General features: G+C 29.9%; 1 protein-coding gene across 2 annotated transcripts in view; it reads right to left on the reverse strand.

The window, feature by feature from the left end:
* LOC139517003 (RAC serine/threonine-protein kinase-like) overlaps positions 1-15,813 on the reverse strand; it is a 36,079-nt gene that overhangs the window by 6,570 nt on the left and 13,696 nt on the right. Inside the window, exons 6-11 of one of the 2 annotated variants that reach the window (XR_011663069.1) lie at positions 15,625-15,690; positions 14,188-14,379; positions 11,620-11,748; positions 10,814-11,028; positions 8,849-8,936; positions 1,517-4,027 (exon numbers count right to left, since the gene is read on the reverse strand). Coding sequence is in view for 1 of the 2 variants with exons in the window: in XM_071307541.1 (XP_071163642.1) it covers positions 8,849-8,936; positions 10,814-11,028; positions 11,620-11,748; positions 14,188-14,379; positions 15,625-15,690 (690 nt within the window). In the remaining variant the exon portion in view is untranslated. The remainder of the gene's footprint in view (positions 1-1,516; positions 4,028-8,848; positions 8,937-10,813; positions 11,029-11,619; positions 11,749-14,187; positions 14,380-15,624; positions 15,691-15,813) is intronic. The other variant, XM_071307541.1, reaches the window with a different exon arrangement.

Genomic DNA, 15,813 nt, shown 5'->3' on the forward strand with positions numbered 1-15,813 from the left:
GTTTTTATAATGATTAATTTGTTTTTATAGCGTGTTGCAGTTAATCAAAGGTTAATAACCAATGTAACTTATAAAATATGAACAAAATAAGAACAAATAATAATATTTACATATTTTATTTTGCTCATAGTAGGTACAATTGAAGTATCATATGATATGATATGAAGTCTTTTAAAAAAACATTTTTTTTTTAGTCTAAGATGCATATTTTTTTATTGGCTTTGAACTAGCAGTCAGTACTGTGAGTACTCTCAGATCTGTACTTAGTGTCTTTGTTGTGGTTATGTCCCAAGCCAGGAGCCTGTAAGTCAGTGGTTTTCGTTTGTTGCCGTGTAACATATTTGTTTTTCGTTCATTATTTTGTACATGAATTATGCCATTAGTTTTCTCGTTTTACATTAGTCATTTTGGGGCCTTTTGTAGCTATGTGGTATGGAATTTGCTCATTGTTGAAGGCCGTATGGTGACCTATAGTTGTTAATTTCTGTGTCATTTGGTCTCTTTGGGAGAGTTGTCTCATTGACAATCATACCACATCTTCTTATTTCTTATGGAAGTATTGCTCTTCTTTATAATTGGTGAAGAGTCCTGTTGACTGCAAAAACAATGGGAAAATTGGAAAAACAACTTTTAATAGTGATTCTTGGAAAGGCTGATCTGGAAAAGTTCTAGACAGCAGCAAATTTAGAGAAAATAGATGGGGGTACAAGAAATGATTTTACCAGAAGCATGTGCATTCCATATAAAAAAAAATCTTTCAAATTTTTCAAATATGTATTTTTTCAATCAATTATAACAAAGAAGTTGAAATAATAAGATTTGTGTTCTAAAAAAAGAGAAAATTCCAAAATTGACAAATTGACAGAATGGTCAATAGTGATTCAGAATAGTCAATAGAATGGTCAATTTGACACAAAAAAGCAATAAAATTTTATAAAACTTTCTTATATTAACACCTACTTCTAGGTTTTTTTTAAGTTAGTTCTATTCAGATTGGTCCACCCTATCTTTATTGAAGTATAAAAAAAAATAAAGTTTAATTGTGAAACTGTGATTTTTTTTCATGATAATAGCCCAAAAATGGATAACATTTGATGAAAACTGACAAAATTATCAGAATTGGGTACTTTCAAATGGCTGTAGCAAAAATAAGTGCACCACCATATGATTTTCATCACCAATTATTTTTCTAGAGTCATATATAAACCCAAAAATCAGGTTCAGAAAAAGTTTAATTCAAGACCTTAAAAGATCTATTTCATAAATCAGAAATATTATATTATTTTAATCAAAATTGTATCAATCTAATGATTTAAAAAATATTTTTTTTATACTTTTATAAAATTAATATTAAATGTGCAATAATTAATTCTTGTTTATTTAGCAAAACAAACAACAGTTGCCTTGTTTATCTAAGAACATTTTACTACATAAAATAATGTGGGACAATCAGAACTTTTCATGTGGGACAATCAGAACTCTAAAATTTTAAAAAGTGGGACAATCGGGAATAAACCAGTTCTTGAACTTTATTTTTTCCTCTTCCTTCCACACTGAACATTGACACATCTGGTTTAATTCATTTTGAATTTTCTTCAATGGGACCCTGAACTTTGCCAAGTTAACAGAGACTTTGAATCAACCGAGTTCAACTCATCAGAAAAAGAAATGCATTGAACATACTTGAAACATAATCCTAACTGAGTTAACAACAGAAACATGTTCAACCGTAAATATAGCAATGAGGAAAAGTAGTTCAAACTGGTCTGAATTAGACTTTGTGACTTTTACTACCGTAGATGGTTTAAAAGAAAGATTTTTAAATTGTTAAGTTCTGTTAGATATGTTATCAAAGGATCAAATGAAGGCAGAAGCTGGGCATGTCTATCAGTTCCATATGGTTATTTCTACTCTTCTTAATATTTTTATTCCACTTAGTTTCACAAAATATCTTAATACATTTGGTTTGAAGTGAACGCGTTTTTTTCATCTTTTACAAAATGTTTGATGTGAAACTAAGTTTTCAATAGTCTATTTACCTACATTTGATGTACATTAACTGTTAAGAATTTAAAGTAACCGCTTTTTTACCAAACATAAATTATCCACTTACAATGTCAAAATCATCGTAAGATCACACATATACTGCACCAAGTTATTCAATTTTCTTTGAATAGACACGGAAATAAAGTTCCTTATTAGAAAATTGACTATAACCTTACCAGCATCATTCTTTTACTGACCAGTATAGTCATACAAACTAAATAACTAAATATTTTCTACTAGCTTCAATATAAAAATATTTCCCAGAGGCGGATTAAGGGGGGGGGGGGCCCTTTTTGGGAAAAAATTTGCTTATATAGGGAGGTCTTAGTGATCGTCATTGTGCAGGAGAAACTAGAAATAATGTTTGTTCTGTAGGTACTTAATCACAATTCCCTAATGACAGCAGTGCTGATTGTTAAGAATTCAATTTGCTGAATAATTTCGTGCACTATTGCATCATAGTTTTCCAACCACTTGCTCAACATGGGAACGGAAGTGATAAAGCCCCTAAATACATGAATGCTGTTCACTAAAACCAAAGTTTTTGACGGAAATACGTCAAACTTGAAAGTTATCTATTAAGTATCAGTAAACTAAATATAATTGTGACTCAATCACTATTGTTATATAAGCATTGTTACAATAGAAATGGCAGGTTTTCATGCATTTAAAGCAATCAATATAATATTAAAATGAATACAAAAAGATAAAATCTTTAAAAACATTTTCGATCCAGCGAAATGTCACAATAATTGTAATTCATATTGACAGTGGTAACAAAAAATAAAATTTTAAAGATGCACTATAACATATAGAGATATTAAAGTTTAATTGAGAAAAAAAGTAGAAATTATTTTTGCTCTGAAAAAGAAAATAATGCAAAATATTATTAACAACACTCAAATGTATTCATATTTTCTGTAAAATCTGTAAAATCGTATATGTTTTTTTTCCTGAACAGAAACTTGAATTTTACATTAAAGACACAATCATGAATGTATTCATTGAATATAATTACAATACATATATACATAAAAATAACGAGAATTTTCAGAAAACATGTTTGCTAAAATGAAAAAAATAAAAGTACGGTAATAAAATAACTGTGACCAAAAATAAAGTTTTCTTTGTATCAGACCCTCTTTAAACAATAATGCTTATGTTTCATAGATAAAAACGTACCACCTGCTAGAATTAATCATTCAATTCGGTAAAAGCACACTATAAAACCACATTTGAATGAATTAGCCATGGCAATCTTAAATTTTTTTTATGAAAGTATTTTTTTCCAATGATGTAGAAAATGGACCTTATTTGATGAATGTTTGAATTTGGAAAACATAATAATTTGTAACCTAAAAATAAAACATTACTTGCACAGATTCAATGTCTATAGACTTGTCAATGCAACTTTTGGTGGTTTGTGTGGAACAATTATGAATGAATTGCTTATTTATTAATATGGGGCAATGATGGACATTTCAAGTTGTCTTACAGTGATATTTGTATGTTCAACTGTTGTTTCTGATATGAAGGCAAACAAAAATGAAACCATGTACTACTTATCGAGGATATTTAACAAATTATAAATTTGACATCTTATCACATTTATATAACACAATATCTATTTTAAAATAACAATTTGAAAAATCATATACATGTATCTAAATAATAACACTTCATTTATTTTGAACAGTAATTGAAAAAGAAACAAATCTACATATGTTGTTCATCATGTGGTCCAAGATGTTTCAAAACTCATACAACTACTAGCATGACTTGCTGCTAAACTAGCTTTACTTCCATGGTAAGAAAATTTCTCAAAGTAAGGCAAAGCATCAGGCATTTCTTCATCAATACTCTCCAACACATGTTTGGGTTGGTCTGGTGGTGTCAGGCTTACAGATTCTCCAGTGAAGACATCGTCAAAATACCTAGTGTCAGTTTCAGAGGTCACAAGTGGCTTGAAGGGTGGCTGAACCTATTGGGAGAGTAAAGAGGTGCATGCGAATGAGTCTGGTGAAAAATATAAAGAAAATGCAGAAAAATTTATCATTAGCCGAAGAACTACCCGGCAATGAGTTTTGGATTTTTTCTAGAGAAATATGTGAACAATGTCTTTTTTATGTCTTGTTTTTTTTGTAATTAATTTTTATGGAAATGTCATACTTTTATGTCAAATCCTAAAACAAGTGTTCTATTTTCTTAATGACTGAACTGAAATTGTCCATGGAGTTGGATGTGACAACTCATTCAGTATAACTTAATGCACTGTTGTTGGTTTTTTTTAAACCTTATGCTTAGCAGAATATAAAGTATTATTAATGAAAGCAAGTCCCTTTTACCACATTAAGCATACAAGATCAACATTCCAATATCAAAAGGTCATCTTGCTTTGAAATCAAGTTCCTGTAAATCTTAGCTTAAAATACATATAACTGATAAAGATAATACCAGATTCAAGCAAGAATAAAAATAGAATTATGATGGTAATGGTGTGGTTTATATTATGTATAAAAATATAAAATTATATTGGGTAGACATAAATTAGAAAATATCCAAAACATATAAAGTAAAAACAAACTGAAAATCCAATATTGCCTTCAGTGGTGAGTTTAACCTGCATAGCTGATAACCGAATAATGAGAACATAAAAAGGGACGATAAAAAGTATTTGTCATAAAATTATTCCTTAACCAAAGCCTTCTTCCTATCAGTCTAAGCAACAACAAAAAACCTGATCTTAAGGTGGTACCTGACACTACAGGGAGATAACTCTATAAAAATCAGCTAATTGTTTTAATCATGTTGTATTGTTTAGGAAATATTAAGATTCTCAATGATCAAAAGTAGTGTTTGTTAAACTGCTTTGTAACCAATGAAATTTTTCTGTTGAAGTGGTTGGTTCAAATTTTTTGAAAATTTTATATTTTTGTCAGAGTCAAAGTAAACATTTTGTCAAAATTTTATGAAAATTAAACGAGCCAAATGAATTTTAGTCAAGGTGTTGGGTACAATGAATTTTTGTAAAAGATTTAAAGACTGGAGAATTTCAGAAAAGGTATCAAAAGTCATAGGTATTTTGGGACAGGAAAATTGCTTTTCTAGCCTGGGTCTTCCTTTTTTTCACCCAAAATTCCCATTTTTGTTTTGTTTTCTATTAATTTTAATTACACATGAATAATTTAAGCGCTTATCTGTATATTATGAACGTTCATTACTATAAATAAAGTGTATTTGCTTTTTACTTTCAATTCTCAGTTTACTAATCGATCCACGGCGGTCATTGATACATTATACAGACCCTCTCTATTTAATGAACTCTGTGACCGCCGTGTTTAGTAAACTTTAAAATGATATCAGATAGAAAATTCACTCTTTTCGTAGTATATGTATGTTCAAAGTATACAGAAAAACCCAAACCAGAAGTCTAATCTGACTTAAAATTTTGTCCAATGACGGAAACAATTTACAGATGCCTTTTTTCTCGTTTTTCTACCAAAAACAACTCAATCTGAATAATCATATGAATGGGTGACAAATGCGACTTTGCACTGTACATATAGTACACAGAGGCATGATGATTAACTTATTGGGGAAAGAAGATGAGCGACACACACAATGAGGTCTTCTTCTAGTTTAATAGTGTAGATACCTGTATTATAGATAATATAGTCATGGGTTTTACTTGTACATTCTTGTATGTAACCTTTTTTAATCCAGGGAAGGAGAATAAATAGGGAAAGGGGGTGATCTCAAAAAGCTATTTTAATACTGCCAGATGTTCGGGTGCCTTTCCCTAATTTAGGAACTTGAAAATGGTTGCCATTTTTAATGGCACTTCATACTTTTGCAATGTGTTTTTTTTTTTTTTTATCATTGTGAAAATGGTAATGGGATAGATTTATAAAATGATTGATAAAATTGAGAATGGAAATGGGGAATATGTCAAAGAGGCAACAACTGACCAAAGAGCAGACAACCACCGAAGGCGGCCAATGGGTCTTCAACGCAGTGATTCTTGTATGCAGCGCTTCCTGAAATCGCATAAACTAATTTTTTATTTTTGTCCATTGTTTAACATTTGTAATAAAAATGCTCTCATAAATTTTTTTATAGTATATCTGTATGGACAATTTTACAACTTTCTATTTGGGTGGGTGGCCTGGGAATTCTATTGACCATAAGGAAGGAAGTCAGCATAGCAACATGCAGGTTAAGTTATCTGCAAGCTAACACTATATAGTTGCAGATTTATATATATGAAAGCAGGTATGTTTATTTCTATAATTTGAAGCATTATATGCAAACAATACAAAACTTGAAGGCCATTTAGCAGTATTAGTTGTATGCTTATTATTGTGGAAAAACTTCTTTTGGTTTTCTTTTCTTTTATCCCTTACTCAACTCTGTATGCTGATAAAAAGATTTTTCTTAAATGTATTAAAAAATAGAGGAATTACCTGAAAAATTACGGTTTTTTATTTGTTTTTGTTATTGTGTGATTTTTTAAATGATATGCACCAATGAATTATAATTCTTTTGATTCATTTGGATGAGTAAAGCATATTTTGTTGATAAAAGGAACCAGTTTGCCACTGTGACCTCTAGAAATGATGGGGAAAAAACATTTCGGTTCTTTCAAATCAAATATCAATTTTATAAAAGACAAAACATCCCATTCAATTTGATTTTGATCCAAACTATGATTCATGTACCGGTACTTATAATTGTTCCCTCTTTCTCGAGTCCATACATCTTAAATACAGGTTAAAAAGTATTCTTAATTTGTTCAATGAAAATGTTGTTAAAAATAAGCCAAATTTTCAAAACATCAAAAATGCAAAAAAGCCTTGATAATTATGATTTCTATTCAAATAAATAAACTCATAGGTTCGCATCTATTTAGAAAAGAATTGTTCATCACCTGCTTACATCTATAAAAAAAGTTATTATACAATGTCTATGAAACTTGTGTAAAGGTAAAAAAATATGTTGAACATAATATGTGTCAAAATTTTGCCACGTTTTGAAATAAAATGAAAGTTCTCAATGTTGTTTGTGATAATAGTGGAGACAATAGGATGTTTGGTCTTGAATATTAAAATAACATACTGTTTTAAGTTATTAACATTAAACAATATTTCATATATAAACTGTCTGTATGGAAAATAAAACATCTGTAAAAGATACTGTGCATTCATTCATAGTCATGAGATATTCAATTTTGCAAATTTCCTGAGTATAGATCATGTAGAAAGGCCACAAATTAATAAGTTAAATGAAGTTCAACTTATCTATACTCTTGTATGCAGAGTTGAAAAAACACAAAATCAATTACTTGTGTTAATGAAATAACATTTTTCCTAAAATCTAGATAATTGGTATCCACGAAAAAATAAATAATGCCATATGACTATAATAAAAATATAATTATCATTTATGAGTAGCATGTTAAATGTCTTTCGTGAATCAAAGTTATAATAGGAACCTCATATTTTTTTATGTTTGTCCCTTCTAAACGAAATTTAAATGTATGTCATTTGATCAATTTTTGTCAAACCTTACTTTGGGCAAAATCTGACATAAGAACTACCTTTAACATATTGATTACAATAATATAACCTACTCTTTTTCCATACAGACAAATATTTTTAACATATAATAAACATATGTTGTTACTAGTCAATGTTTAACAGTATCTGGAATAGTACAATATAGCACAAACAGTAGATATGGTATATCAGATGGTTAGCATACCTTGGTGGGTTGTAACGGCAAATATTAACATACAATGGTCACTGTATTTCAATGCACATGCATCATGTCTACTTTAAAAATATTTAATACATAAAAACCACACCAATACCTATATAATTTCCTCAATAATTAACACATATTTTTAGATATAAGCTAAGATTACAGATTTTTTGTTTTTTGTTTAAATAGCACCCAAGGGAAATAACTTAAATTTATATAAAGTCATATTGAAACATATCTACATGTGAAGAATCAGTACATTTTCATGTTTATACATAAAAGAAAAACTTCAGTTTCATGAACAAATCATTTATTTTTACAATATCAAATGTTGTACACAATACTAAGGTGAATCATAAGATTAATATCCATTTTACCTCTAATACCTAATCTATACTTGTGTTACTCTTAAAATTGATAATGTTTCTGAGGCAATAAGTGTTAGATATTTCTGAACTAACACCAACAGAGAAATTGAGAATCAAATAAAAACACTATCATCCATGTATTCATATTTGGTATATTTACAATCCAGCTGGTTTTCTTGTTTGTAAGTTCCTGTTTTGAGGCGTTTGATATTATGGTTTTATCTAGAACTCTGTTCTTTGGCCAAAACTGTCATATAGATTTAATTATAAGGGAGCTACCATTTGATTTTTATGGGGGGGCTACATTGTTATAAATCAAATATGAGAATTTGAGTCAAATCGGTTACCATGAATTTGACAGCTAGTGCCCCTTTAACAGATATATAATGTATCTTAATCATAATCATGTGACATCTTATGTTTATTGGACAAATTAATTTATTTTATTTTGTTGATGCACTAATAACATGATCTTTTTATTGCAAATATGTAGAACTACAATTTTAGCGTTTTTTGGGTCTTTTTTTTTTAAAGTTCTACTAAATTTCCCCCCTTCTTTGTTTTTCTCCTGACATCTTTGTAAAAATAAGTTTGAATAACAACTTATCCTTTAATTCATATTTTTGGTAAAATAAAATTCTGACACAAAAGACAGACCACACAAATACACTTACCTTCTTCTCAATTAAGTCCTGCCAGTTGACTGTTTTGAAGAATGGATGTGCTATAATTTCTTTGACATCCTGTTCACTTCCTCCAAGTCTAAAATTACAAATAGCCAAGATATGTGAAAATTTTGATTTTCTTACCAAGATTGACATGATAAAAACTGTTAACACCAAAAGACTGTATATTTTGAGTACATGTAGTATTTTTTTAGGAAGCAAGCGTCAAATTCCCCATGAAACCTAAACATGTATTTAAATACAATAGTACATCAAATATCAATGTAAAATCTATAAATGTACTTCTTATCTAAAAACTTGAACACTGTAAAAATCAAAATCCTCTCTTAATGAAGACATATAGAGTGAGACCTTATATTCTGCATGTTGATGCTTATACAAAAGCAGAACATTAATCAATATTCTATCAACCGTACAATATCTCTGAAGATGGCATACAGCATGGAATTAGGTTAAAAGGATGGTAAAGCAACTTTTCTTTTCTTTTTTTACAAATGTTTTACATTGTCATTTTGGGGCCTTTTATAGCTGACTATGCGGTATGAGCTTTGCTTATTGTTAAAGGCCAGGGTTCTCACTAGGAATTTTTCATGGTGAGCCCTGGGACTCATCACTTTTAGAAATGGTGAGTCCCAAAAGATTTTGATGAGTCCAGGATACAATGTATTTTTTTTGTGTCATAATATAATGAAATGTGACGAAATACAACTTAAACCATGCGTGTCAGGTTGGTAGATTTTATTAAATCAAGAAAAAATATGACCTCTAAATATTTATTGTTCAAAATATATACATGTAACAGACTTTTTTCTGGGTCTATATCATATCCTTGATGTGGGGCCACATTGAAAAAAATGTTGGTTTGCCAAAGCCAGAGTTCCATTAAAAAGAGCAGGGCGATAGGTAGGGTTTTTTTTTTTTTTTTTTTATATGAATGGACTATTTAATAATAAACCCAGTTAAAGAATTTGTCTTGTCATTTTTAGTTACCAAAATTTATTAAAATTACAAAAAAAAATACAAAAAATACAAATTAACCCCTTCCCCTCTTCCCCCTTTTCCCAATTAAATTAGTGTAGATTGAATTTATACACCAAGTGTAACTACTTTCATGGCACTACCATATCAGCTGTTTATTTTAAATGTCTATAAATATCCAGACAGAGTTGTCTGTTACTTAGGTGTTTCCCCAAGTATTTTTCCCGCCTAAAATGATCATGTGACATATTTGTAAACAAAACAAACCATGTTGTCAAGCAATTCATTTATTTTCTGGATTATTCTGCTTTTCATAATTAAGTTTGGATTTATATTCACTTTATTTAAGGTACAGTCAAGCATTTGTATTTAAAAAATAGTTTGGAAAGAATTTTTACTTTTCAATTTAAGAAATGTCTCATGATCGCCGTTCATTGGCTTGTTCAACCATGCAGACAATGTAAATTATGTAAATTATAAATATATCGGCTGTCAAAAATATTGATCTTCGCATCACATCGATGTTTTGACGTCGACTTCCGGTTTAGTTTCTTGTCAAAACAACATTAATCTTCTAAAAACGATGTTTCTGGGACTCAGGGGATACAATCAGGACGCGTCCCAGGGACTCACGGGTTTAAAAATGACGCGTCCAGCTCGATTTCCATGCGTCCAGGACGCGTATACTCGTCTTAACGAGAACCCTGAAGGCCGTACAGTGACCTATAGCTTTTAATTTCTGTGTCATTTGGTCTCTTGTGGAGAGTTGTCTCATTGGCAATCATACCACATCTCCTTTTTATACACAGCAATACGCATAGTAAAAATCAGTTTGAAAGAAGTCAGAGTCCATTGTCAGAATAGATATTAAAAGAAATTTAACAAAATGACAATGATACCTAAATTAACAAAGGACTACTAGCAGCTACTGAGATGCCAGCTCCAGACCTAAATTAAACATCACTTAATACCAACCTTTCGTGTGGATTTTTCTTTAAAAACCCTTCCAGAAGACTCTTGGCATCTTCTGACAATGTCCTGGGAAACCGCACTGATTGTAGTAATATAAGTTCAAATAAAACGTCATGATCACGATTGTAAAAAGGTAAACGTCCACACATCATTTCATACATAACTACACCTGTGCCCCACCAATCTACTGCTCTACCATAATCATTGTCTTCTAAAACCTAATAACATAAAATACAATTAATACAATAATTTACACATGCATATTACTTTATATTCAGAAATAAATGTGTTGTTTTTATCAATACACTTTATTATATCTGGGTAAGAATGTAAAAATGTATGCAAATGAATCACATCCTTCTAGTCCAATAATGGCCAGATTAACTGTGAAGTTTATGTACCTAGTCCTATTTTATACTTTTTGGTTTTATCTTCAGAATTTGATTATTTGTCTCTTTCGTCAAACCACTACCAAACTACCAATGGGCTAAAGATTTTCTTCAAATGATTATTTCACACTGCAACTTGAACAAACTTTTTTACCTTTAAGTATTGTGAAAGGACAGCCTTATGAATATAAGCACAGTAAAACACAATGCATTGCTCTCTTGTGTAATTTGTTATTTTTTCTCAAAGCAAAATAGCTAGTATAAACCTAGATTAATTCACAATACAAGAGTAGTGTTGAAATGTCTAAAATAAAAAGAAGATTGATGTACTTAAGTTAAAACAAATTAAAATCCCATTAAATTGTATTGTTTAGGCATAAATATGTGTGTTAATTTACAGTCATATCATACAATACTTACTTCAGGTGCCAAATACTCTGGAGTTCCACAAAATGTTTTTGTACTAGCTCCATAAAACATTTCTTCTTTACAAAGACCAAAATCAGCTATTTTGATATGTCCATCTTTATCTAACAACAAATTTTCTAACTGAAATTAAAATTTGATATCCAATTTAATTCATCAAAACAACTAAGCAAACAAGAATGTGTCCCAAGTACACGGATGCTCCACTCACACTATCATTTTCTATGTTCAGTGGACCGTGAAATTGGGGTAAAAACTCTAATTTGGCATTAAAATTAGAAAGATCATATCATAGGGAAAAAATGTACTAAGTTTCAAGTTGATTGGACTTCATCAAAAACTACCTTGACCAAAAACTTCAACCTGAAGCAGGACGAACAAACAGACACACAGACCAGAAATCATATTTTGCCCCCTACTATCGTAGGTGGGGCATAAAAATCAGAATTACCTGATTTATAAAAGTGCTAGCATTGACTTAATTGTCTCAGATAAAATAATTGTTAGATTGCATTGCCAAGATGAAGATCAGCAATAAAAGCCTTGTTCCTTTGATAATTACGTCACTTCTTAAGAGTTTCATGGTGTGATTTTGCTTGTGCAATCTACATTTTCAATATAAAATGAAGCTTCTTTCCTAAACTTCCTATTTATCTTAACTAGGTAAATAATGACCTCCAATCAATTTGTTAAGGTCATAAGTTCCTTTAAATTAAAACTTTTTTGTGGAAAATATTGAAAAAGGTTTGTTGATTATAATCTGCAATCACGTTCCAGATTATAATATACCTTTTATACATTTAAATGTCAATTAGAAATTAAAATAAAGCAACAAGTTTAAGAAACAAGTTTTGTGCATTCTTAATAGTCATAAATAAATACCACAAAAACCAACCCGTGTCAGAAATCTTTTTTTAGAAGGTATTAATCAAAATAATAATTTACAGAATGTAATTTATGATTAACACCTTTCTTAAACCAAAGTAAATCGTATTTTTGTTCCATGATAATAATTGTTTGACAGGTGTTTCAGACACTGGTGAAAATTGTCTTCCTGTTCTAATATGATAATTGTTAGCCAAGGGTTTAAAATACAAGTAAACAGCCTTGAAAAGGTGACATGTTTGATAATTATTCAGGCAAAAGATAGTTCAGAAATAAGGATCTAGGAAAATTGTATTTTATATTATTTCTTTATGTCCATGCTTACGTTCTTACAGCCAAAAATTATCATTTCCAAACTTCATTTCTCTAAAGCAGAGCATATCAATCCATAATTAGGTATCAAGGATTTCTCTACACATAACTGTGAATTGTACAATTGTACTTTTATATGAAGTGATTTTTTTAAATTTCATTCAATTTTTATGTAGGAAATTGGAGGTGATGAACTTCCCTTCATGTTGAAAAGACATATCTATGTTTTTCTTGAGTAAACCAGATAAATAAATCTGATAAAAAATCAGAGGTGAACATTGAAATGTGGTAATAATTAGTTCTGTCAATTCAAGTAAACCATAAGATTTTTTTTTAAATGAAAACAATTATGTATTAAACAAAATAACAAATTGATGGAAAGGACAACAATCTTATGTACTTTAAAATACATAAAATAACAGTGAAACACTATTTATACTATAAGTTTCATTAATCTTGCATCATTCGAAATAAAAGTCACTGGTTGGATTTATTTAGAGATTTGAGACAATGAGTTAATGAATGTAGAGCTTGTATTTATAACTGTTACTCTACAAAATTCATGAAGAAAACACACTTGGATTAAATTTCTAATAATCTTGTCTTTTTTGGCAAGCTAAGTGAGGGCAAAATTTTACTTTACCAAAAGTTGAAAACCAATTTTCAAAATTTATACTTGCTTAAAAGTTTCTACCTTTGGTCTAATAACATATTTAAATAAATTGCTTAAGAATATGTATATATCTATATTCTTTTAACCAAAATCCCTCTTCTCTAATAAATATGTGATAGCTCATTTATGAATATAGGGGTAAAAATCAGATATTGTTTTTTTTTTCTTTATTTCACATTCATTCTAGTGTTGAATATCAATTATGTTACATAGGGTTATCTCAGATCGCCTAGTAGTTTTCTTCCCGAAATATCTAGTTCTCATTTTTGCTCAAAATCAACAATACCATCAGGCAGTTTAGTTTTTATTCAATGATGGGCTAGTTTGATTGCTTGTTTCCAATACTGACCAGTTCATTCTTAGGTTCAGTGGTCCATGACGTTATGAGTAATATTTTTATAACTTTGAAAGCACTTCTTAATTTAAGCAGCAAAGTTGTGTTTTTTTTTTTTATAAAAATGGGTGAATGTTCCTCAAACTTTAATATCTGAAATGCACACCTAAAACTTACATTCTCAGTGCCTCCCCTTTAACTATCAGCTAAAGCAAATCTCATTTAAATTAACACTCATAAATCCTTTAATCTAAACCTTTTAGTAACTGCTAAGAGATTCAAATGCCACACAAAAAACAAAAACATCTTGTGAGGAGACATATTAGCATACTTCACACCTCTGAACAAACAAACTCACCTTCAGATCTCTATAAACAATATTATTTTCATGTAAATATCCTAATGCTGAAATTATTTCTGCACCATAAAATTTTGTTCTTTCTTCTGAAAACACACGTTCTCGTGATAAATGAAAGAAAAGTTCACCACCATTTACATACTCCATAACAAAACATAACCTATCTGTCGTCTGGAATGAGTACTTCAATTGCTGCAAAAGAAAATTATGTCTTGAGATATATACATTTTACATAGACAATAACTGTTCAGTGTCTTTAAATATCAGCTGTATTTGTACGAGGCTAGGAAACAAGGTGTATGCGAGCTTTTAGCGAGCTACATGTACTACACCTGTTTCGAGCCGAGTACAAATACAGCTGATATTTAAAGACACTAAACAGTTATTGTCTTTATCCTGCAATTAATTCTGTATATATTGTTTGTGTTTTGAAAGACACAAAAACTAACATATTTAGCATTTATTTTCGATTTGTAATCCCTTGAGGCCCGCGTAGTAATATCAAAATCACACATTACGCTGAAGACGGGTTCGCAAAAAAGAATCTCGAATGGTCAACAATAATACATCGCTGAAGGTGAATAATTATCTATTTTAACATAACAACTAATTTCAACAGTAAAAACAAATAACAAAACATTGTCAAATTTGAAACAGAAGTGTACGAGTTGTCCTACGCTTCAGACTTGACATTCACTAAACATGCATGCTGAAATTGACATGGTTGATTTTGTAACACAATCATACACATTCAAGTTTTGAAATCGACAATTGTCATCGTCATTGGAATGCAACTGGAATACACATTCTGAGGTCACACAGGTTCAAACAATACTCAGTCCGGCAGTGGGCGGAGCTTTAAAGCGATATCTGTATAGTATACAGATACAGCATAGCGATATCTGTAGGGCTGTATCTGTATAGTAGGACACCCAATTGCAGGATAAATATCAATAAAAAGAAAAAAAAACCAGATATTTAAACAGACTGCATTTACAAGTTTTTTAGCAATAGCAAAGATTTATAAAGAACAAAGAATGTATGTGGAAACATCGTACTTTACTCATACCTAAACATGATTTATTGTGAGATAGTGATCGGTGATAGATTAAATCATATTCATTCAACTGTATAAAAGAAATGACATTGAAAGTGCTTATACAGTTATTTTACAACTTTATTAGGATAGTTTCTGTATATATATATATTTTCTAACATTTCTCTTTCCTTATTACAACATAATCAATTAAAGAAATCTTCAGAGTAGATATCTTGTAATAAATCTGGACAAAAAATAAAGGAACAGATCAAAATACAAATTCAGATCAAATCCTATACCACTGTACCTAAAAGGTAAACAATCTGAAGAAAATTTACAGTGTATAATAACCCAAGAAGTGAGCATTACTAAATATCTATTGATTGTTAACAACTTACTGTTAAGAATGGATGTTTTGTAGTCTGTAATACTCTGTTTTCAGTCAAAGTATGTGCAACTTCATCCTAGTAAAAGAAAATTCATAATGTATAAATACACAAAGCAGAACACACATAAATAATGGGAAAAAAAGATAATGTACTCTTTTTGTAAATATATATATACTGCAGCTGTGCTGTTTGCAGAGA

This window comes from Mytilus edulis, chromosome 3, assembly GCF_963676685.1.
Source record: "Mytilus edulis chromosome 3, xbMytEdul2.2, whole genome shotgun sequence".
Lineage (NCBI taxonomy): Eukaryota > Metazoa > Mollusca > Bivalvia > Mytilida > Mytilidae > Mytilus > Mytilus edulis.